The sequence below is a fragment of the Anopheles ziemanni genome, chromosome 3 (genome assembly GCF_943734765.1).
Source record: "Anopheles ziemanni chromosome 3, idAnoZiCoDA_A2_x.2, whole genome shotgun sequence".
Lineage (NCBI taxonomy): Eukaryota > Metazoa > Arthropoda > Insecta > Diptera > Culicidae > Anopheles > Anopheles ziemanni.
Genome location: NC_080706.1, coordinates 31,316,351 through 31,342,209, shown reverse-complemented (window position 1 = coordinate 31,342,209; position 25,859 = coordinate 31,316,351). Strand labels below are relative to the sequence as shown.

The window sequence follows — 25,859 nt, the reverse complement described above, 5'->3', positions numbered from 1 at the left end:
TTTAAATATCTCAGTCCCCTGTGCCCAAGAGATCTTTCCATTGACGCACGACGTCTTCTTCTATCAAAAGGATTTGGCTTATCTCCGAGGAGTGTTTCTGTATCCATCGGATCGGTATATTGTAGACCGGTAGGTGCGTAACACTGAAGAGTAAAATATTGCACCATCTGAATTGTTGCATTGATTTGAATGAGCGCACATGGTTCACAATTCCAAAGGGCTTTACTTATAGTCTAGACTTCTAATTCACCATGTGGCTAGATTTCACCGTGGTCCAGATTTTCTGCTTGGCCAATTGGCGTGTAGAACAGCGGCTGGCCTAAACATTCAGGCAGCAACATCCGGTATGTATGTTTCTGAAATGCTAATCGGTACGGTCAGGGTCGGACGATAGACAAGCTAAATTGTGCAACCGATCTTTGCAGCGTTAACTTCGAAAGCCTACCAACGGACGGCGGCCCATTGAGTTTACATTCTGCCGGCATCGCGTCATTTTCCGCGTTCTTCGATAGAGAGGATGACGGTGCAAATCCATACTGGACCGACTATGAATCGCTTCTTTGCCAACTTACTCTCCTCATGATTTTTCTAGGGCCGAGGGGTGGCCAAACAAAACCGATCCTTCGATGCCCCCCGGTAGCGAAGCAGAGGATTTAGCATGAATGAAAAAAAAACTACAATTTTTCGATAAGCAGCATGATGAAGCATAAAGTGTGAAGTGTTTCGTTCTTATTTTAGCACTTGACCACAAGGCGAACGGGTAATCACGACGTTACGCAATGCACTTGGGTACAGACAAATGTGTGTCACAAGATCGACTCTTTTCCAGCCGTTACACCGCGATGATCGTGCGGTTGAGCGGAAAACGTCGGATCAAGGTCAATCTGAAGCGGCCAATCGATCGTGTCGGCATCTGAATAACCCACCGGGTGTAGATTCCGAAGTACAAGGGGACATTCCCCAAACCGTCAAACGATACTAAGTCGTATGGTTTGTGTTCCCTTTCCCGGGTGTTCTGGTAGGCATAGCAACCGTCTATGGACCAAAACGGCACATAGTAGCCGAAGGCCGAATCCAACACTAGCAGAGCAGTGGTCCAGTATTCCTACGGTCTTGCCGGGAGGCGTATCGCCTTGCGTATTGCACAACTTGCGCTTTGCTTTGGTTTATTTTTGTTTCTTTCACCAGCGCGATATCCCGCGACGGCGGCGCTGATGGCGCAATTTGTTCACAAACAGACACGAAAAAAATCACTCACTCTTTGAAAAGTCCGTCAACACAGACGCGGTCAGGCACGGTAAGTAGTAGAATTGATTATCAAGAACGTGCCGGTTGCTTGATTGGTTTGCGTCGGGAAGGAAAGGAACCAAACAACTTCGAGAGAACGCGGTCGCGATTCCACCGGCCACGACGGTGGTTTCCTAAATACTAGTCAACTGCTACGCGCTGCTCTAGCTGTTAACCGACGAATCGGTGCGTCGATGACGGTTGCCGCTATCTGTCGTATGCGCGCCCCAACATGATGGAGCATTTAGCTACGTAATGGTTTTTTTCTGTCGTTGCTCCAAAAGCAAACGACGAGACGAGCAGCACACACATACATATCGGTGGTGCTCCCCCGAGGTCGTTAGACCCCCCACCATTCAAGCCGAACACCCTGCGCCGTCTTGGGAGACGAACCAATCCGGCAGAATGATGACGATTCCGGCGGTTGCTTGTATTCTTAGCGACGGAACAGTTTTCGTTGATTGTTTCATAATTTTCTAAGAAGAAGAATAAGAGAAAAATGGTGGGGGGAGGGCACTGGGGATCGCAATTTTTATGCGTCCACGCAATCAGTTTCCACGATATAAATTCTACTAATCGGTACCAACTGTTGCAGCTTTTGAACTGCTGATTCAGGACCGGCACGGAATGCCGGTTCTAGAATTATCGGTCGCGTAAACAAATATTTATCATTTCCGCAATGCCCGTAACAAAAACATAAACATACTACTTCGCCAAAGGGTGCTTCAGGAAATTCAACAATTGATGGGAAACCTCATCGCCACCAAAAGGTTTGCATATTGAAGCTTACGTCACGAATGCATGTATTGCATGGACGTCTTGGAATAGGATGGGCGTCGAGATAAAATGTTCTGGAAAGAAAGGTTTGTTATCATAATTCCGGGGAACTGGTTGGTGATGGCAACGATTAAAATTGCAAGTCACAGTCGAGGTGCATCATGGGAAGATGATGTCACTGCAGATTTTGATCACCACACCGGTAGATAGTTTTCTTTACCACAGAAGTGATAACATCATCCAACATAAAACCACAAAAAAAAATCCGTCGCATTCACGCCGCAACCTGGTGGAGCATTTAGTTAAAGCTCTCAAAAGTGTTCGTTGGGATTTGTGTTGGGGTTTGTTATGTACTAAGTAGTGGCATAGCACCATGCGTGTAGCACTAAATTACCAGTCTAACTGTTGACCAGGTCTTTTAATTTATGTTTACAACGTTTCTGTGTGAATTGTAGAACAATTATTGTTCATTTCATTAGGATTCCTTACAAAACCCAACAAACATGATCGGCTTTGAAAAACGCGTTTATCAGATAGCATTTCGCAACCAAAATAGGATCCAAGGCTCAGCATCAGCTGTTAAGACATCTCGTTCGATTGCCACACGAGAAAGTAGTATTTTGAGTATCCTTATGACACCCTATGGTAAGGCGGGTACAAATTCTTGTTTTAATCCATCCGGAATGTATCTGCTTCCGACGAATTTGGGCCGGTTAGTCGTTCGGCAATCTTTTATCGGTCATGGATTCAGCATCTATGGAAGTTTGACCAGAGAGCAAGTGCCAACTAAGGGTGAAGATTACCAATTGTCTGCCGTGAACTGTAACAATTTTAATAACTTTGAACCACTAGTTTAGGCGAATACAACTCGGAAACTTAAAAACATGCACTTTTGACACTATTTCACACAAAAACAAGTATGTTTTCAAAACTGATTGTTATCAGCTGCTGTTGTTGTTGCAACGGCCGCGTTTCGCCAAAACTAGTGTTGGCAGAATCGGGACTCGCAAGATTCGAAGACTCGATCTCTAGACGGATTCTAAAGATTCGAATCCTATTTGACAGATTCTAAAGATTTGGATCCCATTTGACGGATTCTAAAGATTTGATTCGATGGGATTCGAATCAGATTTGATTTGTTTGGTATTCAAATCAGATTTGATTCATTTGGGACTTGATTTGATTCGATTCTGACTTGATCCCAAACTATTTGAATCGACTCACAATGATTTGAGTCGAATTACTCACATAACGAGTCGATCTTGAGACAACCCGGTTGACAAAAATTCCTTTTTTTTGCAGCTGTCATGTAGTTACAGCAAGTTTTTCGATGGTAGATTGCTGGAACTCGTGCTGAAACTACATGATAGCAGCAAAAATTTAAATTTCTGGACATAGATTGATTTTTTGAGCGATTTTCAATTTAGGCTCTAGAAAAAATCCTGGATCCTATTTTTTACAAAGAAATAAAGTACAATGTCGATTATCCGAGTTGTTCTACTCAAACAAACCCATTTAGCCCACGCAGTAACAATGATTCAGACCAGGACCTGTTTTACATTTTTACCGAATTCTGAATAAAACTAGGGTAAAAATACCTATTTACCCACTTAGGGAAGGGTCACTACAAAAGAAATCGTTGCATTAATTGTACCGATCATATTACGATAAACTGGGTATGATAATGTAGAGTAGCTATCTTTTTTTTTTTTTTTTTTTATGTGGCACGACATTACATTACATTTATTACATTACATTACATTTATTTTACACAATGTTTGCCACGCGGGCTATACAAAGTATCTTAAATCTATAGTTAAACTTACAACAAGACAGAACACGAGAGGAGGAGAGGGATAGATTACAAGAGAGAGTTGTTAAGACGCGAACGAAAGGCAGGGATGGAGACGTTGTAGTCAAACAGGTGGCTAAGAGCCCTGCTACACGACCCGAAAACTCAAAAACTTTTCGGCGAGAAGAGGGGAACAACCGAGAAGTTTACGTCAAAAACTTTTCAGCTCCGTGAGCTGAAAACTGCACCCGAGAAGTTTTTGGCAGCTAACCGAAAACTCAAATGCGTCAGAAGAAGAAGACGAAAAAGAAATAAATGTAAACATAACAAATCTCAAAAACAAAATAAATGAACATATGGTGATAAATTTACGTGTTTCTTTTGTAGTTACGGTAATATTTTGTCATTTTATAGCTAGAATATCAATTATAAATTCACTATAGATCAGGGGTTCGCAAAGTCCGGCCCCCCAACTGATTCCAAAATCTAAAAGTTTAAAAAAGTTTAATGATAAAGATTAAAATATTTTATTCTACCACTTTTTATGTAACTTGAGAACATCAAAATCTTCCTTCTTCATGCGAAGAAAGTTAATTATAGTTTCATTTGCTTGCTCTGCTACAGTATTGTCCAGCAAACGGTTGCCATCTTCTTGCCTCCGCCCTATACGCCTGTTGCGTTGTTGCAAGTTTTGGGTACTCAACTCGATGACCCGCGATAGGGTAGTTAGCCATACTTCACTCATCAACAGATTATCCATCTTTTACTTTTTGTGTGAATTGAAATAAGATCTTGTTTGCTTTGAAGGAAGATTTTTGAGTTAACTGAAAAATCAAAAACAAAAACCTCGTTGCGCCGCAAAGTTTTTGAGTTTGCGGCTCGTGTAGCGTGGCTCACAGAATTGGTACCACAAAACGCGGCTACACGAACCGAAAAGATTTTGACGTAAACTTATACGGTTTTTGAGTTCTCGGTTGGAGTTTTCGGTTCGTGTAGCGGCCCGGTAACACTATTGAAAGAAGACATGGCGCCGATAAATGGATCATTCTGGGAGAAACGCGTACGGCGCGTGGGAATAAGGAGAGGAGGCCTTTCTCGAAGGTTATGAGAAGGGACATATAGAGGGATATGAGAGAGGAGATCCGGAGCGTCAATGGAGTGTAGGAGAAGTTGGGCAATGAAAATAGCCTGAGCGTTCCGGTGGCGAGTCTGAATCGTGGATAGCCCCAACAATTGACACCGCGACTCGTAAGGCGGGAGGGAGGAGGCATTGTAGCCGAGAAGACGCCTCACCGCCAGGCGCGTGAAGCGTCTCTGAACCCCCTCCAACCTTCCCAGGGCGGTGACACCTGTTGGGGTCCATACCGGAAGCCTTCCATACGGAAGCATACTCGAGGATCGGTCTGACCCAGCAACAGTACAGCGCTGTTAGGCTGCGCGGGTCCCGCACCTCCGATGCCATGCGAGAAATAAGCCCCAACATACTGTTGGCCTTGGATACCACCCTGTCAATCTGCACACTGAAGGACAAGGCGGCGTCAAGCCACACCCCTAGGTCCTCGACAACCGACACCCGCGACAAAGCAACACTACTAATCCTGTAGTCGTAGTGGGTCATCCCAGCGGAGCGACTGAAGGATATGACACAACACTTAGATGTACAGAGAGTCAATCCATTCGCGGAGCACCAGTCGGAGATGCCTTGGAGGGATTCTTGAAGGAGTAAGAAGTCGGAAGGAGAGGATATGGGGCGGAATAATTTGACATCGTCAGCATACAGTAAGTGCTCGTTAGGGGGCAATACACTGACACAGTCATTAAGGAATAGAGAGAACAGGAGAGGGCTGAGGATGCTACCCTGCGGCACACCCGATACACCGAAGTACGGATCAGAGAGAACCCCCCTCACCCGCACAGAGTAAGATCGTCCGCTAAGGAACGATCTGATCCAGGAGTAAAGAGGCCCCCTCAACCCCATCCGTTCGAGTTTAGCCAGCAGCAAGCCATGCGGTAGGCTATCAAATGCGACATCCCCTAGTGGGACAAGGCCTCCCTCGGAAGAGAGTTTGTGTGACCAAAAGACGGTATATTATAGATCGGTGGTCAGCCGTTCGTAATACCGGAGGGTGCCAGACTCGAGATTCGATCCCACACCTGTGGTGTGGTGTTTCCTCGCGCTACCGCTGCGCCATGGGCACCCCCAGTAGCTATCTAAGCATGCACTAAAATTCATATTTTTGAGTTTATTTTATGTTTTCACTGAAAAATTATCAATTTCCGAACACACTTTTTATTGCTATTTTGGCCCAGTTTGTTTCTATTTTGGCTCTCATAAAAAATTCTTATTTTATGTGTTTTATGGTTTTAATAATCTTTAAAATAATTTAGAAACTGTTATTTACTTTTACCGTTGTTAAATAAGTGAGATTAAATGTTTAATTTGATATTTTAATTTCCACTTTTCCCCATCACTAGTCAAAATAATGTCAACGTGACAGTGTTCCAGTGAGGTTCCTGCAACCAAGATATACGACCGACAACAAACATGTACAATATTGCGTACAAATGTACTAAATCTTGTACGCTAGCTTTGCCGCTATGTTAAATAATTTAAAATATTAATCACAGACAGCATTTATCATCCTTGGAATGTTTTAACTAAATTTAGTCTTGTTTTGAGCTATATTTTAATTTTCAACGGTAATTGCGACATTAATGATAACTTGTCGATATCGCATCAGTATGGGCTATATAGTTTTACAAATTTTTTTGTTTCTATAACTAAAAACCGTAATGGAATGCATCAAATACACTTATTCTTGTTGAATGTTCTCGTAGCAGAGCGTAGTTGAAAGAAAAACGTGCTCACTGGATGATGGTTGTGACAAGAAGAAGGATATTTTATTCCACTATCCTTTTGACACTACAGCCTCCGTCGCTACGGCCTCCGTCGCATGTTTACATTACAGCGTTGTATTCTATATTCAACACTCCTCCTCAACGCTGTATTCTTATTTATCCCTACGTCTATCCTGACAAGCCGCATAATTTCCTAAGCATCTCAATACGCACTCGAGAGATCGGTTTAGTTAGTAAATCGGCAATCATCTTTTCCGTCGAACAATACAAAAATTTGACTTCACCTGATTTACTTAAACTCTTCGCAAAATGATACTTGGTATCAATATGTTTTGTACGATTGCTATACTTCTCCGATTCTAGCATGTGTAGGCAACTTTGGTTGTCTTCATATATGATAGCTTTCACATTAGTTTGGCCTAGATCTTTCAATAATCTCATTAGCCAAATTGCCTCTTGCCCTGCATCGGATAGCGCAATATACTCTGCTTCGGCAGTAGATAATGCAACACATGTCTGTTTTCTGCAACTCCAAGATACAGTACCACCACAAAACTTGAATAGGTAGCCACTGTTCGATTTTCGATCTATTCTACATTCAGCCCAGTTAGCATCGGCGTATCCGCAGAGTTCAGTTTCTGCATTGCAATTTGAAAGCCGCAACTTAAGATTAATAGTTCCTTTGAGGTACCTAACTATTCTTTTCAGCTCATTCCAATCATTCATCGAAGGTTTCGTGACCTTTTGGCTAAGGATTGACACCGAAGCCGATATATCTGGTCTAGTATTGATAGCAATATAAAGTAGTTGTCCTACTAGCTTTTGATACTGCTTATTATCTGGAAGATATTCTTCTTTTGCTAAGTGTTTTCCGTAGCCTGTATCCAATGGAATTGGTGATACTTTTGCTTCATCAAGCCCGCATGAATTTATGACCTCTTTGATGTACTTTTCTTGAAGAATGTAAAAGTCTCCAGCTTTATCACGCTCTACTTCAATTCCTAAATAGTACCGTATATCACCCATGCTACTTATATCAAGCGATTTCGAAAGTACTTCAGCCAAAACATCGCAAGTTTTTATATCCTCACTAGCAACGATTAAGTCGTCAACGTATACCAGCACGTAGCAGTGTTTTCCATTAGATATCTTTTTGTATAAACAAGGATCGGAGTCGCAACTTTTGAATCCGTCTTTCTCCAGGATTTCATTTAATCTCTCGTTCCATACCCTGGCAGCTTGCTTCAAACCGTAAATGTTTTTCTTTAAACGGCATACCTTACCTTCCTGACCTTTCACGACAAAACCAGGAGGTTGTTTCATATATATCTCCTCCTTAAGGTTGCCGTTGAGAAATGCTGTTTTCACATCGTATTGTTTCACAATCATTTTCTGTTTCGCTGCTACTGATAATAGAGTTCTAAATGTTGTTTGCCTCACAACTGGTGCGAATACCTCATCATAATCTTTTCCGTAGCGCTGGTTGTATCCGTTGTATCCTACCAATCGTGCTTTAAATCTTGAAATCTTTCCATTCTGATCTCTTTTCAATTTATACACCCATTTGCAACCGATCGGGCGTCTGTCACCCGGTAGATCAACCAAATCCCAGGTATCATTATCTTGCAATGAATCGAGCTCCTCTATCATCGCCCCCTGCCATTTTTCCTTACTTCCGCTTTCCAGCGCTTCTTTAAGGCTTTTGGGTTCCTCATCATTTGACTCAGCTAGACACAAGTATCTGTTCGGGAGCTGCCCGCGTGTCACCCTTGAAGATCGCCGTACATACGTGTTTTGACTATCTGACGCACTATCGTATTCACTTTCACTGTCAGTTTCTATAGTTTCATCATTCTCAACATTGCTGTCTGTATGTGATTGTTCTACAGTGTCATTAGGATTACTAAATAACGATATAACAATTTCATGACCTTCTGTCTCTTCATGTTCGAATTCAGGCGATTGAGATTTCTCAGATTCAACAAATTTTACATCACGGCTAACAGTGATCTTTCCAGAACTATTGTCTATCAGTCTATATGCTTTAGACTCCTCACTGTATCCTATTAGCCTCAGCATTTTTGCTTTCTCATTTAGTTTGCTCCTACGAACCCTTGGAACGTGACAGTATACTTTTGTTCCAAACGGTCTTATGTGTCCTAAACTTGGCTTCCGACCAAACCATCTAAAGTATGGGGTGTCCTCGATTGCCCTGGATGGTAAGCGATTTTGTAAGTAATTCGCGGTATTTACACTTTCGCCCCAGTAACTATCATCCATACCGGCATCAATCAGCATACACCTGGCCATTTCAACTAAAGACCGATTTTTCCTTTCAGCTACTCCATTTTGTTCAGGAGAATACGGAGCTGTTAACTGTTGCGCAATGCCATTTTGTGCTAGAAATTCTTTAAAGCTTTTTCCTGTGTATTCACCTCCACGATCTGAACGCAATGCTTTTGGTTTCCTTCCAAACTGCGTCTTTACCATTTCAACGTACTCCTTTAGTTTATGCAACGCTTCCGATTTTTCATGTAGCAAATAGATAACTGTATATCTGCTGTAATCATCTATGAATGTGAGCATGTATTTTCTACCTCCTATAGTAGCAGTTCGCATCGGTCCGCAAATGTCCGTATGGACCAACTCTAATACACTCACACTCTTATGCTCAGACACTTTTGGAAATGAGCTTCTTTGCATTTTTCCTCTTAAGCAAACCTCACAGGTGAATGAACATTTACAACCTTTAAGAGTGATTCCAGTTGCTAAATCTGCTAATTTGGGTATAACGCTACAATCTCTATGTCCTAGCCGACGATGCCATGCATGAACACATTCTGCATCGGATGTAACTAATGCAACTGTATTTTCCGCGCTTAGCTTCATAATGAACTGATTTTCACAAAGTGTTGCAACAGCACCAACAAATCCATCCCGATGAATTTGTGCTCCTGATCCGTTGAAAGTAATAGTGTATCCGTTTTGTACAAGACGCTTCACTGATAGCAAATTTGACTTTATATCAGGCACAAATAGTACTTCCTTTAGGATTACGGAATGACGATTTCCTTTACCATCCTTAACTAACAATGTTCCTGATCCTTTACCTTTCGAGCAAGTTTTCATGCCGTTGGCTACCCATACATCTTCTCTTATGGTTTCATTAAGTGTTTCGAAAAAATTACGATCATTCGAAATATGACACGTAGCACCAGAATCCAATATCCACTTATTGAACGATGATGAGTAATCTTTTGTTGTGAACGCCCAGTGCCTTGAATCTTTTCGCTCTTTGTCTTGCAAAACTGTGTTAACATTTTGTTTAACCTCGTTTTTATCCTTCCATCTTTTATACTTTAAGCAGTTGACCTTTTGATGACCCGGTTGCTTACAAAAGAAACATTTGAAAACGCGACCATTTTGTTTTGAGCCTACTTGCAAAATGGCTTCTGTACAATCACTATCACTTCGATTCTTTCGTTTTTGCCATTCGTCCAGTAATTTTCCTTTCACTAAATTCAGTGTTAAATCTTCATCCGGCCTTGCTTCTAAAGCAGTTACGAGTACGTCATACTCTTCCGGTAAACTACTGAATAAGATAGCGATAATCCACTGATCGTCTAGCACTTTTTCCGGTGATAAATCATTAAGCTTCTCGAACAGTTCCGATAGCTTGTTGATGTGATTTTCCATATCGCCGCCCTTTTCCAAACGTGTGCTGCATATTTTCCGCATAACCGACACTTTAGTGGTCATCGTCCTTTTCACATAGAACGCCTCCAATGCTTTCCATGCTTCCGCCGATGAACCTGCTTTCCTTATGTGCACAAGTTGGCTGTCTTCCACAGCGAGCCCAATGTGAGCCATGGCCAGCTCATCTTGCTTCATCCAGACTGGTGTGGAAGGTTCCGGCTTCGCTTCATGCACTACGTTCCAACATCCTTCCTTTACGAGCAGCAGCCGCATCCGAAAACTCCAGTTTTCATAATTTGCTCCATTCAATTTATAGAACGACACTAGTTTTTCTGCCATTATTACACTTTTTTTTTTTTTTTCACGTAATTGAGCTGGGCCGATAACCTGTTGAATGTTCTCGTAGCAGAGCGTAGTTGAAAGAAAAACGTGCTCACTGGATGATGGTTGTGACAAGAAGAAGGATATTTTATTCCACTATCCTTTTGACACTACAGCCTCCGTCGCTACGGCCTCCGTCGCATGTTTACATTACAGCGTTGTATTCTATATTCAACAATTCTTAGAACTGACCTATTATTACATTTGAGCAAAGAATAAACAAATACAATTTTGCTATTTTGCAGAAAACAAACATGATATTTGACTTCAAAAATGGTTGAGATTCCTACCTCGTTGTCTATATAAAAAATAAACAATCTATATATAAATAATAGCTGTTTTTACATATAAGCCATTTTAGATAACCAATTGTGTCACATAAACTAACATGCATGATGATTGTGAGCCGAAAACATGGTACCAAAGAACAGGTTATATTGCTTCAAGTTCGTAGCACGTATTTGCTTTGCTGGATATATACCCGCGGGTGGACAAGAATTCTCGAAGAAGGTGGACATCTGCCTTCCGCGAGTTAATAAAGAATACCCCCACTTCTGCTGTATTTGTTTTTTGTGTTAAATATTCATAAAAAAACGCAGACACCATCACAGCATCAAGGATGTCATTCTTCAGAGACTTTAGTGTCGTTTCTACTTCGAACGATCGTAACATCAAACGAACCGTTTCAGAGAACCGCAGGTTTTGTTCTCAAAATGCAATTAAAACAGTACTTTTTGTTGCTGCTAAGCGCGTTGTTGGTATTTGCTGACTTGGTTCATGGAGCTACTGTCTGGAACTCCCATCGATTGGGTAGAGGTTAGTTTAATGTCCAGGTCTCATTGATTGCGATACCTTATAAAGAATACGGCTCTAAGCGTGTGTTCTATGACAATATTGACAATATTCGTTACATGTTAACATATGCCAAAACCGTTAGTCATTGCGTCCCTTTTTCGATTTTCTAGCACTTCAAGAACGTGAGCAACCGCCAACGTTTACTGTAGTGCAGCCAGAGGTGTTTTTCGTATCCTACGGTGATGGAAGATCTCAAATCGATAGCTCCGTAAAAGTGGTACCTCAAACGGGTCACCAACAAGCTGTTGTCTTTTAGGAAAAGACACAATATCTCTCTCTACTGATCCCTCTCATTTGGCTCAGGTGTATTCATTTTAATGGCATTGATTGTGAAATTCAATATCGCTACTTTTGACAAATAAAATGCATGAACACACATGGTAAGCTAAAGTTCTTAAACCGGATGTTGTGTCGGATACGAAAGAAAATGTATATGAGATGAACATTACTCTGATAACCTTTTCATCGAGTTACTGTAAGATGATTACTTTCTGTTCTTAGTAAGAATATTTCAAATTTCCATTAAAATAAAATCAATTTACAATACTTTGCACTCGACGGTGGAAACATGTGAAACGAATGCAAAGAAATCAACAAAATTTCGAAATCACAACTGCAGTAACAATACGCTCTTACTTCCGATCCCCAACTGGTCCAGGTCATTAGCTGGCGCTGGGACCGGTTTCTAACAACCCGCCTTCCCGGCTTCAACGCACCATCGTCCACCGGGTGACATTCGCCGTCGGTCAGCCAAGTGAAAACAAGTTTCTCCAGACGAGCACCGTAAACAGATGGGCAGTAGATCATCGATCGCGTTTGGGAGGGTTTTTCCCTACGGGGGTCTCCATGCAGATCGAACTCATGACGCCCGAGCAAGGGAATTTCCTTGCCTTGGTCTTGCGGTGGCATTGAACGTGAGGCAAAGCGGACGAAGGGTACACGGTAATGGGACGGCATTATCAGCTGTTTTCGGTCAGTAAGTCAGTCCGTCCCGAAGCTGAGCACTGGACGTATATAAGCATAGAACATACTCTAGACCAGTTAGTCAACGTACTATCGTCTCATCAAGAAGTCTTACAATACACTGCAATTCCCGTGAGACCTTTCGACAACCCGGCAGCTCTATCACTATCGTATCTGTTGTTTGTAAACAATTGTTCCCCACAGTAGAAGATGAAGCAGCTCGTGTGCAGTGTTTTACTATTCGCCTCCAGTGCCCTCGTGGCACATGGCTACCCGACCGATCTCGGAGCGCATGGTGGTAGTGGAAGTGTCAGTGGTAGTTCCGCCGGTAGTTCTTCACAGGCGGGCAGCTTCGGAGCGGGCTTTCCCACTTTGCCAGGGTTCCCTGGTTTCGGTGCTGTTCCATTTTCCTCACCATTGCTAGCGAGTCCGGCACAGGGAGTGGCCGGATGGAGTCCGGAGTCTCATTCCGGAGGGCTAGTAGGAGGCTTCCCTTTTCCCCAAATCGGCAGCAGCTCCTCTAGCTCTGCATCCTCCAGCTCGTTCTCGTCTTCCCACGGTGGCAAGATGACCGGCTCGCAGTCGCATTCGTCCAGCCAGACCGTTGCACATGGCGGTGCGTCCAGTTCCGGAAGCAGTGCTGGCTCACAATCGATCGCCCACGATCATCACGGCGGTGGCAGTGTTAGCGGAAGCTCGGCCGGATCACAGTCGTCTTCGCAGAATCTCCACGGACACCATGGTGGTGCGGTCGGATCGTCTTCCGGGGCGCAGGCACACTCCGTTGGACAGGAACAGCATGGACATCATGGACACGGCGCTGCCGTCGGTAGTTCGGCCGGTGCCCAATCACAGTCGACCTCCGCCGACCACGGTCATCATGGCGCTGGAGTATCGGGCAGCTCGTCCGGCGCACAATCGCAGTCCGTCCAGCAGGCGCACGGCCACCAGGCGTCGGGAAGCTCGGCTGGTGCGCAATCACACTCCGTCAACGAGGCTCACGGTCACGGACATGGACACGCACCGGTGAGCTCTGGAAGCAACGCCGGGGCACAGTCTCAGTCTCAGTCTGCCCATGCACCAGCACACCACGGTCATGAGGGAACGGGTGGACAACATCAGCAGTTCCACCACCGACAGTCCCAGGATGGCGAAGGATTTGGCGTGCGGCTGAGCACGGATGAATCGAAGGATGGAACCGTGAAAAAGACCGCCAGTGAAGCCTGGGTTTGGAAGGACTAAGTTTAGCAACGCGTAGTATTAGTGACGTTTAAATAAGAGTTTTAAACCTAAAATAAATTGAAAACAAAATTGTTTTACATTCAAATTTTACTAAACATCGCCCACTTATTATGAATAGAAATGACTACTATTATGATGTAAGTTATTCAACTTTATATAGGTATTATTTAAGAAATCTCGGTAGAGAGATCTCTGGTGTACCACAATAATGATGCAATTCGTGCAATATACTTCCTCATGGACCTTCTTATTGCTTTTTCGGTAGACATAATCCTAGAATAAACTCCCCAATGTAGAAACAAACGTTAAGAACATGTTATGACAAACTTCTCTTCCTTATCGACTGAGCCGGCCCCGTCAACCAGATTCACGTACACGAATCCTCTTATCGTCTCGACCCAAGCATGAAAACCAAAACGCCGATAACACAAGAACAAATAAAAACAAGACATACTAGAATCTAGCTGTAATCGCAAATGCTTGAGACTATAGGAACGTGTTTCGGAAAGGTTCAGTCTACTTTGTGCATTGTATGGATTTGTTTGTCTAGTGGGTTATTTCATAGCTTTAGTTTTTGACCGACCGACTTCGAGAAATAAGAATGCGCGCCTTGCTTTTGAGTGCCCTTGCAGTGGGTTTTCTTGGTGTTCTGCCTACCGAAAGCTACCCGGTAGCACAAGGACCACAGCAAGCAACCGGAGGTGGTAGTGGTGCTTCCGCTGGAGGTGCCGGCTTCGGATTCCCTGGATTCAATGGCTTTCAAATGCCTGGTTTCGGCGCTGGATTCCCTGGACAGTTTCCCTTCCCTCAAACCGGAGCTGGTTTCGGCCAAGGCTTTCCAACATTCGCGGGATTCCCTGCAATGGGCAACAACTTCGGTACAGTGAGTGGATCCACCTCGAATGCTGGTTCACATGCCGGCAGCGGCGGTGTGTCGTCTGGAAGCAGCGCGACAAGTTCATCTTGGTCCAGCTCCTCCTCGTCAGGCCAGCAACACCAACCACACGGTGGCATCAGTACGGGCAGCTCTGGAACATCCCATGCAGAGCAAGAGCCAGCCCAAGGTCACATTGGCACATCTAGCGGCGCCGGAAGCTCAAGCCAAGGTCAGTCGAATCACGGCGCCGGTCACGGTACCCACAGTGCAAGCGGTGCTGGTGCTCAATCGCAAAGCGCTGGAGGACACGGTACAACCGGTAGCGCCAGTGGCGCCCAAGCCGCGGGATCATCGTTCGGAGAAGGTGGACGCCACACGGAAGCTAATCTGTCCGGTGGAGGAGCTGGTGAAGTTTTCGGTGTGCGCATCAGCACCGACGAATCGGAAGATGGTACAGTGAAGAAAACCCAATCTGGAGCCTGGGTATGGAAATCGTAAACAGCTCGATCTTTATATGCATTGTAAAGTTATGTTCGGTGTGCAATAAATAGTTTTTCATAAATGTCGAACGATTTTGTATCTTAGCGATTCGCAGTCAATCGTGGATTGTTTCGATCTCAACTAGATGCGTAAGAATAACATTGAACTTATCTCTACCCGATTGTTCACATGGTGCATCCTAATCTCACATGGGTCATAATGATGCTTCGTGGATGTGTTAGCGCTAAGTTGATCACATGAAAAATAAATCATTACTGACAAAACACAAACAACATGATGAACGGCGAAAACATGTTACGACAAACGACATTTACTTATGGTTGCGGCTATGGTCAACACTTTTCATTGAGTCTTATCTCTTACGAAACTTGAAAACCCCAAACGATGATAATCGAGACCGCTAACTTTAGCGAATGCGAATAAGCCACGCAAATCAAACGGTAATCGCCAAATAAAAGGCCTTTAGGAACCTTCCGCGGTACAGTTCAGTCTGCCTAGTGAATTGTATACTTTCGTTTGTCCCAAGGAGTAGTTCATAACTCAGTTCATCAGCGAGCCAAGATGCGTGTTTTACTTTTCAGTGCACTTACGGTGGGTCTTCTTGGAATTATGCCCACCGAAAGCCACCCGGTTGCACAAGGACCACAAGGTGGGCCACCCGCTGGAGGTAGCGGTTTCGGATTCCCTGGATTCAACGGCTTTCAAATGCCTGGATTTGGCACTGGATTTTCTGGACAGTTCCCCGGATTCCCTCAACCAGGATCCGGTTTCGGCCAAGGCTTTGCTCCGTTCCCTGTGTTTTACAATCCAGCGCCAGGAGGACAACAACAACAACAACCACAACAACCAGAACCTTCTGTAGGCGGTACAGGTGGTTCTGGACCGACCGCCACGCAGCAGCCCGGACAAGGTCAAATCGGTCAAGAATCTAGCGGCACAGGAAGTCCAAGCCAGAACCAGCCGATCCCTGGTCTATCGCAAGGCTCGGGAGGGCAAGGATTCGGACCTGGCGTTGGCGGGCAACAAACCGGATCATCTGTCGGAGAAGGTGGACGTCAGTTTTAAAATTATTAGGTTTTCCAAAGAGTCGTTTCGGTGAAAAGGACCCAAAGTGAAACAAGGGTATAAAAGACGGAAACATTCCACATTGAACGGTGTATGTAGTGAATTATAAAATAAATTTCTTGTTAGAATTATGTTCCAAGTATCAATTCAATTAAACAATTCAAATGATTGGAAGGGGCGGAAGTTCAATGTTTGGGGCGTTATTCTACCCTTTTTCAGCTCACGCACCACGAAGCTGACCCCGCGCTGAAAACATAATAAAGCAATTTCTGACGTGCCATCAAACGGTCGTGATGGATCGGGGAAATCCATCGACATTCGTACACGGGCTTATTCGTTTCGATTTGCTGTTTTTGCGGCGAGCCGCCAACTCGTACTGTTTGGAACATTACGCTTCGGAAATTTTGGAGTAACTTCATATTCCTCAATAAAACACGTCAGGTTTCAGCATTCGCCGACCCCTGCCGGTGGTTCCGTTCCTCCGTGACCGTTGATTGGAAAAACGCGAAACCAAGAGTCATAATACGATGACTTTTAATTCTCATTCAATCGCCGGCCAATTCATGCCATCCAAACCTGTTGTCCCCGGTCAGGTTGAAGCCTACGCACCACAGAAAAAGGCTTACAACCCGGGAATCGGACGCTCGTCTCTCAATTCTGCACCAATATCGGTTGAATTTAGCTACATGATCAATATGTAATTCCGCTCGTTTCCAACTAAGCCTCCTCCTCCCGGTGGGGGTCGATTCCCTGCGGGAAGTCGTGAAGTTGCGCCGGTTTGGGTTGATCCGGGTATATATAAAAAAAAAACATTTAAAAAACCCACCACCCTGTGCCCTCGGACTATCGATAAGACCGAGAGGAGTTGCTGCGGCGATGACGCCGATGGCATACGGGATCGACGATGCTAAAAAGGCGAGCGCACACGAACGAACGTACGAACGGTACGTTCGATTGCCAGCATCCGCCATGACGGTCGGTTAAAAGCAGGACGCAAACAGTGTAATTGACTCACATCGGATGGAATAAGCTGGTGTACGGAAGTTTTCACGTGAGATTTCAGCTCCCTATAAATAGAGAAGGGGATTCTTCGATTTCGTTAGTGAGAAAACGATCCGAACAACGCCGTTTGAGCCGCAGATAATCGATTTGCAGGGAATTGCCGAGTCCACAGATAAGGACCGTCATCATGTTGGTGCTGCTGTGTTTAACCACGGTGGTACTTTTCGGAGGAGATGTTGGTAAATATACAACCAGATGGTCCACGATGCCGGTCGTTTCTAATACAACCGTTGTTTTTGTTCCGCAGCTGCAAACGGCTTCAACTATAACCAATATCCGCAGGCGCAAGTGAATGCCTGGAGTCAGGCATGCCGAGGTTTCCAGGCTCAGGCTCTGGCCACGCAGGCTGCACAGAATCAGTTCTTCACCAACACCTTCCCGCATATACAGCTCCCTCCCCTGCCGTTCATGGACCTGTGCTCACAGCCCGGATTCAGCAATGTTGGCGCGGCAGCCGGTGCCGGTTCCTTCAGCCACGGTGGAGCTGGAGCTACGGTTGGTGGGACTTCGTTTAACAATCGGTTCGGTGGTGACGATGGTGGATACGGTGGAGGTGTGCAGGGGGTGAGCATTAGCAGCTCATCGAACGGCCTCGGCCAGGGCGGCACTACGGTGACGCACTTCGGAGGTGGTGGCGCCTCGACGAACTACATTCCCCACAATCAGCCACACGGAGGCAACAATGGTGGTGGTTTCTCGACGGCGAACCGCTTCGGTGGAAGTTCCGGCGGGGGAGTTAGCGTTTCTTCAACGTACGGCACGAATGGAGGCGGCGGTGGTGGTGGATTCGTTACGGCCAACCGCTTTGGAGGCGCTTCGGGTGGAGGCGGTGGTGGCACCACGCACTACGTCTCGACCGGAAATGGTGGTGGCTCTGTCAGTTCGTTTGGACCGAATGGTGGAAGCTTTGCCTCGGCCAGCCGATTCGGTGGCTCCAATGGCGGTGGATATGGTGGGGGAGGCGGTTATGGAGGAAACTATGGCGGTGGAAATGGCGTCGCTGTGGGTAGCAGCGTCTCCTCGACCAGCCACGGCAATGGTGGCGGATCGGTGCAGACAAGCGTCTACAAACAACACTACTAAGAACGACAAACAGTACCGAGTCGAGTTGTAGCGGTATAGTCCTTTCTGTACCCGTCTATAGGATCGATTAGATTAGGTCATCTCTAAAAACCACAAATGTTTACATGAGTCAATAAAGTTTGGTAAAAATAATACACAATGTTTACAGACAAAACCGAGATCAAACGTTGCAGAGCTGTCTGTATTGACCGTTCGAGTGCTCGTGTTTGTATTACGCTTTTTTTAAACTATTAAGTAAATTAATGGATGTTTGTTTCACGTTACAGCGAATTTACATGACGTTCGCACACATTTCAACAAAAATACATCGCAAGAAATAAACAAAAATTTACATTTTTTCCCGATCCAACACCCGGGGGCATAGTTTTGCATGTTTATCACCAAATCGATAAGCGAGCATGTAACATTCGGGCCAGGTTAAAATGTCAAATGTCCTCCAAATTATATAAATTCGAGCAGGTAGAACGTCCCTCGGCTCCATTCGCACTGATCAACATGGATGTAGCGGCGAAAACTGGAGTAGAAGCAACATATTCGACGCAAAAGTATACAAACGTGAAGAGAAAAAAAGAGAAGGAAAAGAAGAAGACGAAAAAAAACATCCGAAACGATAATAACAAAACTTGAAACTCGCGCCGAGATGGACACAACGCGAAGCGAATTGTCTGCGGATCGGCACGACGCCAGAACCGGTTCCCGTAAGAGCTACGTGTGTATGTGACTACAGAAGAAGATGAAACCGCGAAGTTGGATCGCGAGCCCCATAAGAAAGGAACTTCGATGAATTTCTGCCAATAATAGTAAAACGAACCTGGCGGCCAAGAAGATGAAATATCGTAAAACGGCAACCCAGGAAGCATCTGCACGAGAGTGAAAAATAAGACCGTCCTGCAAATACAAAGAGGTTATGCTCATAACCGGTCAAGCTGGTGCTTATTTTGTGTGGACTAAAACGATACTCTGCCTCGGTATCAACTGCACCGATATACTAAAAAGGAAATTTGTGGCGATGATAAATGGAACAGTTTTTGTGTTTCGACTACAACAACATTTCAGTATCTCCCAAACGGTCTTGAGAGACACGCGCCTCAATGCCTATTTGTTTGACCGGCGGCGTTGACCAGCTCGCCCGAGATTGCCGGAAAATCCCGGACCACGAAGTGTGCAGTCCGGTTCCATTAGAGCAGTAACCGTGACTTTGTTTACGCTAGTGTTTAGCCCGACGAAGGTTGCAATAAATTGGGCCAACCCGGTTTGAGCTGCAGATTGTCCCGGGGAATCCCCGAAGAAACTAGTTTAACTGTGATGGTCCGTTGCTGGTCCACTCTGACGGTTGTGTGCAGCATCAGCAGCCAAATGAGAATGGTCAGGGATGTTTTTCTAGTTGAATCTCTTCTTACACATATAAAACGTTTCGTTTTTTCTCCCATCGAACCTTTTTTGGAAATTTAATTATCTATACCATTGGGATTTATTAAACCTTCCCGCAGATTTTAATCACTTCCGCGCGTTGAATAAATGACTTCCGGTTATATAACAGGTTTCTTGCGCCACCCGTTCAAGCCAATAACAATGGCAAATACACACACAAATGATCGATATGTTGAATTCGAACATGAAATTAACCACCAGCGCACCTCAGCTTTTTCTCTACGAATCCGGTTTATTTCTTTCCCAGTCAGTTTTGCTTGATAAGGTAATTTCTAATCAAAGGTACTTGAAATGACAAATTTTACAAGTCAATATTAAATAGTATTTAAGATTCCTACTAACAACAAACGACACAACGTGGCCGATGTGGGATGATGAGTGTAATACAACATCCAAAGACTAGCCCCACAACCTTGGCAAAGGTTATGTTTACATACGCCATCGTGATACTCAACGGGGCTAGAAAAATGTGTAAACAGCTGTGACCGGCGTCGACATCATCGGCAATCATGTGCGAGAGAACACCGATGCTTTTTGAACCTCGACCTTGCCTTATGAATGAGACGGGATTTTTTTCATAAAAGGGTTTTCATTTTTTATTCCCTCATGTAGGAAGTAGAGGTTATTGATAAGTAGAATAAAAACACTATTTCAAAACAAATCGTCCGCTACATTAAAGTATTAATTTTGTTTAGCTTTATGCTGCGAGTAGGAAGCAAAATTTATTGAATAGAAGTAAATAAATCTACCAAAATACTATATCAAGAGAGGTTTGAGTCCGCTTTGTTGCAAGATGCATGACTTAGAGGGCATTAGAATAGGGCTCAATAATGTAATAATTGAAACGACAACACTGCGAATAAGAAACAATACCTGGAATTTGTTTTGAGATACATGTATGGATGTACGTGGGTGACAATCGTCACGGGTATTTAAAATTAGGATTAATTTTTCGAATTCATAGTTTTACTCTATAATACATGACTTGTTAAACCCTTCCGTACTCCTTTGCTTATCCAAATAAAAGTCCTAGCGTCGTTTCTAGGAAGAGGTTTTAGGGAACCGTGTTCAGTTGCTGATTATACAACCGTTCACAAAAAAACTCTTTGGCTTGAAAAGCAAACGAACGCTTTCTCCCCAAATGTCTGCGCCGGCCCTATGATGCAGACAAAAAAGGGGAAAAAACCAGCTAGTTTATACCAGTTCTTTTGATTTCCGAAATCGGGCAACTCACCCAAAATAAAAAATTACATCAAAAACAAAATTATGGCGACCGTGTTCGAAGCTTCTGTCCTGTAGCTTTGTGCCTTCTGCAGATTACCATTTTCACCTTCGTTCCCATCCGGTTGACTCCGCAACGCAGTTCGCGGGTCTGCAAACATTTTATCGGCCAGCTCCCAAAAATTCGCGCGATGGGTCACACACATGGGTAAATAAAACTCGGTCTGCACGCGTCGCTTCGGCCTGCCGGATGGATTGGAAATGGGAAAGCGTTGATGTTGGTTTTAACGATTCTTTTTTTTTATTTTAGAAAAAGGGGAAGTCCACCCCGTCCAACATCCGACATCAACCGAAAAGCCGGTTTTTCAAGACCAATGTTGAGATAACAAATTAAATATACTGGAAGGAGGCAGAACAGCGCTGAAGGGAAAAATAAAACTCCATCAAAATCGTTAAACATATTTATTTACGAACGAGCCGCTTCACGGCACATTGTCACCACACTAAATGGCCAATGATCTGCACCGCGACACCCGCCCGCCCCACACTTCCCTCAAAACATTGTTCCCCCTTTTTTTTGTTTGGCACCCACACCAACAGGTAATGATAACAAACAAAATCTCGCGATCTACGCCTGTAAGATCTTACTCGAGCTAAGCATCGTCTTCGAGGAAGAGACCGTGTGTGTGTGTTCGGTGTCTTTGGTATGTGGTCCTTCCGGGAGTTGGGCATGTGCGGGGCGGGAGAGGGGGGGGGGGGGGGGGGATGGAACGATTTTTGGACTAAATTTACATTTGCAACGTTTGCGCGAAGACGACGGCTCGCCAGGGCAAACTGTCCGGAATTGGAACGAGAGGTAAAACGTGTCTGCCATCGTGGGAACGTGGCAAGACAGAGGAAGGACGTCTAGGAGCGCCTGTCGTGTGACAGTGCGTAGCTGTGTGCGTTCGGCTGTGATAGCCGGGTCGCGAGCTTGCGCACGGCGGAAAACTGGTCTTGGGACGATTTGATCGTTTCTTACCCAAAAACGACAAGGCCCCGGAGGAGTTGGTGGCTAGGTTCATCTTCAACCGGTGGTGGTGGTGGTTTTTTTTATGAGGTGGTGGGAGAATCTCGGGGGGTATGCCGAAGAGGACAAGACCGGTGTGCGGGTTGAGTGTGGGGACAGTCTTGATACAATATATAAAGCACGCAGTGTCCCATGGGGACGATATCAGTAACTCCATTCCAGTTCGCCAGTAAGCATCCCCAGTGTTTCTCGCCGTTCTTCTTTTTTGTCGTGTTGTACGTGACCGAACCGAATTCAAGATGAAAGCTATGGTGTGTGCTCTTGCCCTGGCCGCCGTCCTGGCCGTCGCCAACTGTGCCCCGTACGAAAGTGAGTCATCGGTTGTGCTCCGTGTGGCGCCCGGCGATGGGATCGAACGTTCTCTCAACCCTCCCGCTTTTCCACAGTTGCCTACCTGATCCCGGAGGATGCCACGGTGGTGCGTGTCGCCCGCTCGCCCCAGTTCAGCGGTAGCGCGGCCAACGCCGGCGCCCAGTCGTTCAACGCCGGCGGCTTCCCCGGCTTCGGTGGATTCTCCGGCTCGTCGGCCAACGCTGCCTCGCAGTCGTTCTCGCAGGGCGGTGGCCATGGAGGCTTCGGTGGACTGTCTGGCTCGGCTGCCTCGGCCGGCGCCCAATCGTTCTCCGGCGGTGCCGGTGGATTCCCTGGCTTCGGTGGATTCTCCGGATCGGCCGCCAACGCTGGCGCCCAGTCGTTCAGCGGTTAAGTTGAATGCCTCCCCCCCGAATGGTGACTAGGTCCCGATCGCTCGGGTCCGTCGTTTCCTTGACAGAATTCGCACACGGAGAACCAACACGAGCACGAAAAAACCAACTGCAACGCAAACAACATCCGCGTCGCAGTTAAGCGCCGAACAGGAGAGGAAGGAAAAACATAACCTCAACACCTTTTTACTTTACTGACGGCCAGGATTACGTTCTAGAAATCGGTAGTCTGTACAAAATACACTCAGAAACACGCGAGAAACACATAACACGTTGTTGAAAACAGCAAAACAACGATTCATAAATTTAATGTTACGGAAGAAAAAAAACATTGAAATTTCCCATGGCACTCATGAGACTTTGAGGACGTTGTCCGTTCCGAATGGCATTACTTAGCGACGGGACGACAACTGCCACACAATTTACACGTACAACAGTAAGTCAGCAAACTGACGGTGGTTGATTGTGATACGTTTGGATAAATAATAATTTCATTGCTTTATCTTATTTGAAACACAAAAATCACGTGCGTTTTATTATTATTCTCCACCGTTGGTTCTGCCGTGGGTCATCTGAATCGAAAACAATCGGACCATAACCGTTTTGGGTGTTTGATCCGAATGGCGTGAGCTTGATGGCGCTTGCGAGGTATCGTTGATCACATCGCAACAGTCTGGAAGGTGAACATGAAGGTCGCCATCGGGGGTTCGTCGCTTGCTGATCGTCCAAGTCTTTCTCATACCAAAGGTTTGTCGCATACGGAATGACGAAATCTTTCTCACGGCGAAATAAAAAATCTGTTGTTTTTCGGGTAAGTAATGGAACAGACTTTCGGCTGACAAAATTTCAATTTCTGTAACAATATAATCACATCTATTCATAATAGAAAGACTCAGTACATATGCTGTTCAACAACACAATTACAACAATCGCCCTCTTAAATTACAGTTAGAGGTGACGTTGTTATTAGATGGCAATAGCATGGAAAGCGAGCGTAGGGAGGGCGAAAGTGAGATGCACTCTGCTAACGCGTTAGTTTCCCCTATAACGCTATACTGTGTTGCTAAGGATACCAAGGATGCAGGATGGAAGGGGAAATTTTCCTTGCGCTCTGATTTTTGGTAATCGATGGTTACTTTGATTATCGATGATTACTTTGCCGGAAAATAAAACAAAGCAAATCGGAAATCTGCTACACAATTTCATTCATAGTTTGTAATAGACTTTTTTTTCGAAATTTTCGAATTTTTTCGAAAATTGCAGTTACTCATGGGAAAGGTGGTGCTGCAACGTGATGAAAATAACCAACGCAGAATAAAATCAACAATAAAACTACATCCATAAGGTTGAGCCCAGTAAACGGGCCTTTTACCGGGCCCTGCAAACGGGCCGTGTTACCGGGCCACGTAAGCGGGTCCTGTTAACGGGTCGTGTCACCGGGCCATGTAAACGGGTCCTGTAAACGGGTCCTGTAAATGGGCAATGTAACCGGGCCCTGTAAACGGGCCATGTAAACGGGCCGTGTTACCGGGCCCTGTAACCGGGCCGTGTTACCGGGCCCTGTAAACGGGCCGTGTTACTGGGCCCTGTAAACGGGCCATGTTACCGCCGTTTACCGGGCCCTGTAAACGGGCCGTGTTACCGGGCCCTGTAAACGGGCCGTGTTACCGGGCCCTGTAAACGGGCACTGTAGCCGAGTCCTGTAACTGGGTCCTGTAACAGGGCCGTGTAACCGGGCCGTTTTACCTAGTCCACTCTAAAATTGCGCTTAAACGTAACGTTGGCATTAGATAGCAATAGCGAGAAGTGAGCGAGCGATGGGAGGGCGAAAGTGAGATGGACTGTGCTGACGCGTTAGGTTCCCCTTTACAGCGTAGAAATTTCCCCTTAACCGCTAGGCGGTTGCTAAGGGAAACCAAATACCGTATGCGTAAAAATGTTTGCACCACCGTGTACCCCATGTACCGTATGCGTAATACTGTTTGCACCATCTTACTAAAATAGTTTCCGTTTTCTTTGGGCATACAAAAGGAAATGAAACGTTTTCGTGATTTTGAGGACAATTTCGAATCGAACATTGCATTTACTCTTGGGAAAGGTGGCAACGAGATGAAAATAACCAACGCAGAATAAAATTAATCATAAAACTACTTCCATAAGGTTGGGCCCAGTAAACGGGACTTTAACCGGGCCCTGTAAACGGGCCGTATTACCGGGCCCTGCAAACGGGCCGTGTTACCGGACCCTGAAAACGGGCCGTGTTACCAGGCCATGTAACGGTGTCCTGTAAATTGGCCGGGTTACCTGGCTCTGTAAGCGGGTCCTGTAAACGGGTCCTGTAAATGGGCAATGTAACCGGGCCATGTAAAAGGGCCGTGTTACCGGGCCCTGCAAACGGGCCATGTTACCGGGCCCTGTAACCGGGCCGTTTTACCGGGCCCTGTAACCGGGCCATGTAAACGGGACGTGTTACCGGGCCCTGTAACCGGGCCATGTAAACGGGCCCTGTAACTGGGACCTGTAAACGGGCACTGTAACCTGGCCCTGTAAACGGGCCCTGTAACTGGGCCGTGTAACCGGGCCGTTTTACCTAGTCTTATTATAAAAAATCCTTAACGTCACGCTGCAAATCCTAACGCTGCTCCTACTTGGATAAAGTGACGCACTAAAATCGATGCAAAACCACATCTTTGTATGGAAATTCTCTAAACGCTCATCCCATTGCATTGCATTGATCGCCATAGCAATCAGTTTGCTTGGGGAAAATGAAAGGATCGCTATAGCAACCACAGTTGACCTGGGGAAACGTGCTCGATTGGAGAAATGGAAAACTGGTTTTTCAAAATGTTTCTAAATTTTGTAAAATGAAAAGAATAATGACGCCGTTTCCGGGCATTATGCGTTCGATTGATCAGATATATAAAGGAAATACCGGATGAATCTTTCAACATGGTTCCAAAAAATGTGCATCAAATCCGTGTTCAACATGCACGG

At 45.2% G+C, this 25,859-nt stretch overlaps 4 protein-coding genes across 4 annotated transcripts; all 4 read left to right on the top strand.

The window, feature by feature from the left end:
- Positions 1-12,820: 12,820 nt before the first annotated feature.
- LOC131284549 (keratin, type I cytoskeletal 9-like) lies at positions 12,821-13,852 on the top strand. Its single transcript, XM_058313412.1, has one exon. It carries the CDS (start codon positions 12,821-12,823, stop codon positions 13,850-13,852), a length of 1,032 nt encoding a protein of 343 aa, XP_058169395.1.
- Positions 13,853-13,972: 120 nt separating this feature from the next.
- LOC131284548 (keratin, type I cytoskeletal 9-like) lies at positions 13,973-15,227 on the top strand. The gene is made up of 2 exons (XM_058313411.1): positions 13,973-13,989; positions 14,516-15,227. Exons 1-2 carry the CDS (start codon positions 13,973-13,975, stop codon positions 15,225-15,227), a joined length of 729 nt encoding a protein of 242 aa, XP_058169394.1.
- A 612-nt stretch (positions 15,228-15,839) lies between these two features.
- On the top strand, positions 15,840-18,440 carry LOC131284547 (uncharacterized). Its single transcript, XM_058313408.1, has 2 exons — positions 15,840-16,284; positions 17,605-18,440. The coding sequence occupies exons 1-2, from the start codon at positions 15,840-15,842 to the stop codon at positions 18,438-18,440; spliced, it is 1,281 nt and encodes a 426-aa protein (XP_058169391.1).
- A 2,325-nt stretch (positions 18,441-20,765) lies between these two features.
- On the top strand, positions 20,766-22,867 carry LOC131284546 (pupal cuticle protein 36-like). Its single transcript, XM_058313407.1, has 3 exons — positions 20,766-20,775; positions 22,345-22,470; positions 22,548-22,867. The coding sequence occupies exons 1-3, from the start codon at positions 20,766-20,768 to the stop codon at positions 22,865-22,867; spliced, it is 456 nt and encodes a 151-aa protein (XP_058169390.1).
- The last annotated feature ends 2,992 nt before the right edge of the window (positions 22,868-25,859 follow it).

Coding starts and splice junctions, on each gene's coding strand:
- LOC131284549 (XM_058313412.1), top strand. CDS start 12,821: ATGAAGCAGCTCGTGTGCAGTGTTTTACTATTCGCCTCCAGTGCCCTC.
- LOC131284547 (XM_058313408.1), top strand. CDS start 15,840: ATGCCCACCGAAAGCCACCCGGTTGCACAAGGACCACAAGGTGGGCCA. Junction 16,285..17,604: donor ATCTGTCGGAGAAGGTGGAC/GTCAGTTTTAAA, acceptor TTTGTTCCGCAG/CTGCAAACGGCTTCAACTAT.
- LOC131284546 (XM_058313407.1), top strand. Junction 22,471..22,547: donor CAACTGTGCCCCGTACGAAA/GTGAGTCATCGG, acceptor GCTTTTCCACAG/TTGCCTACCTGATCCCGGAG.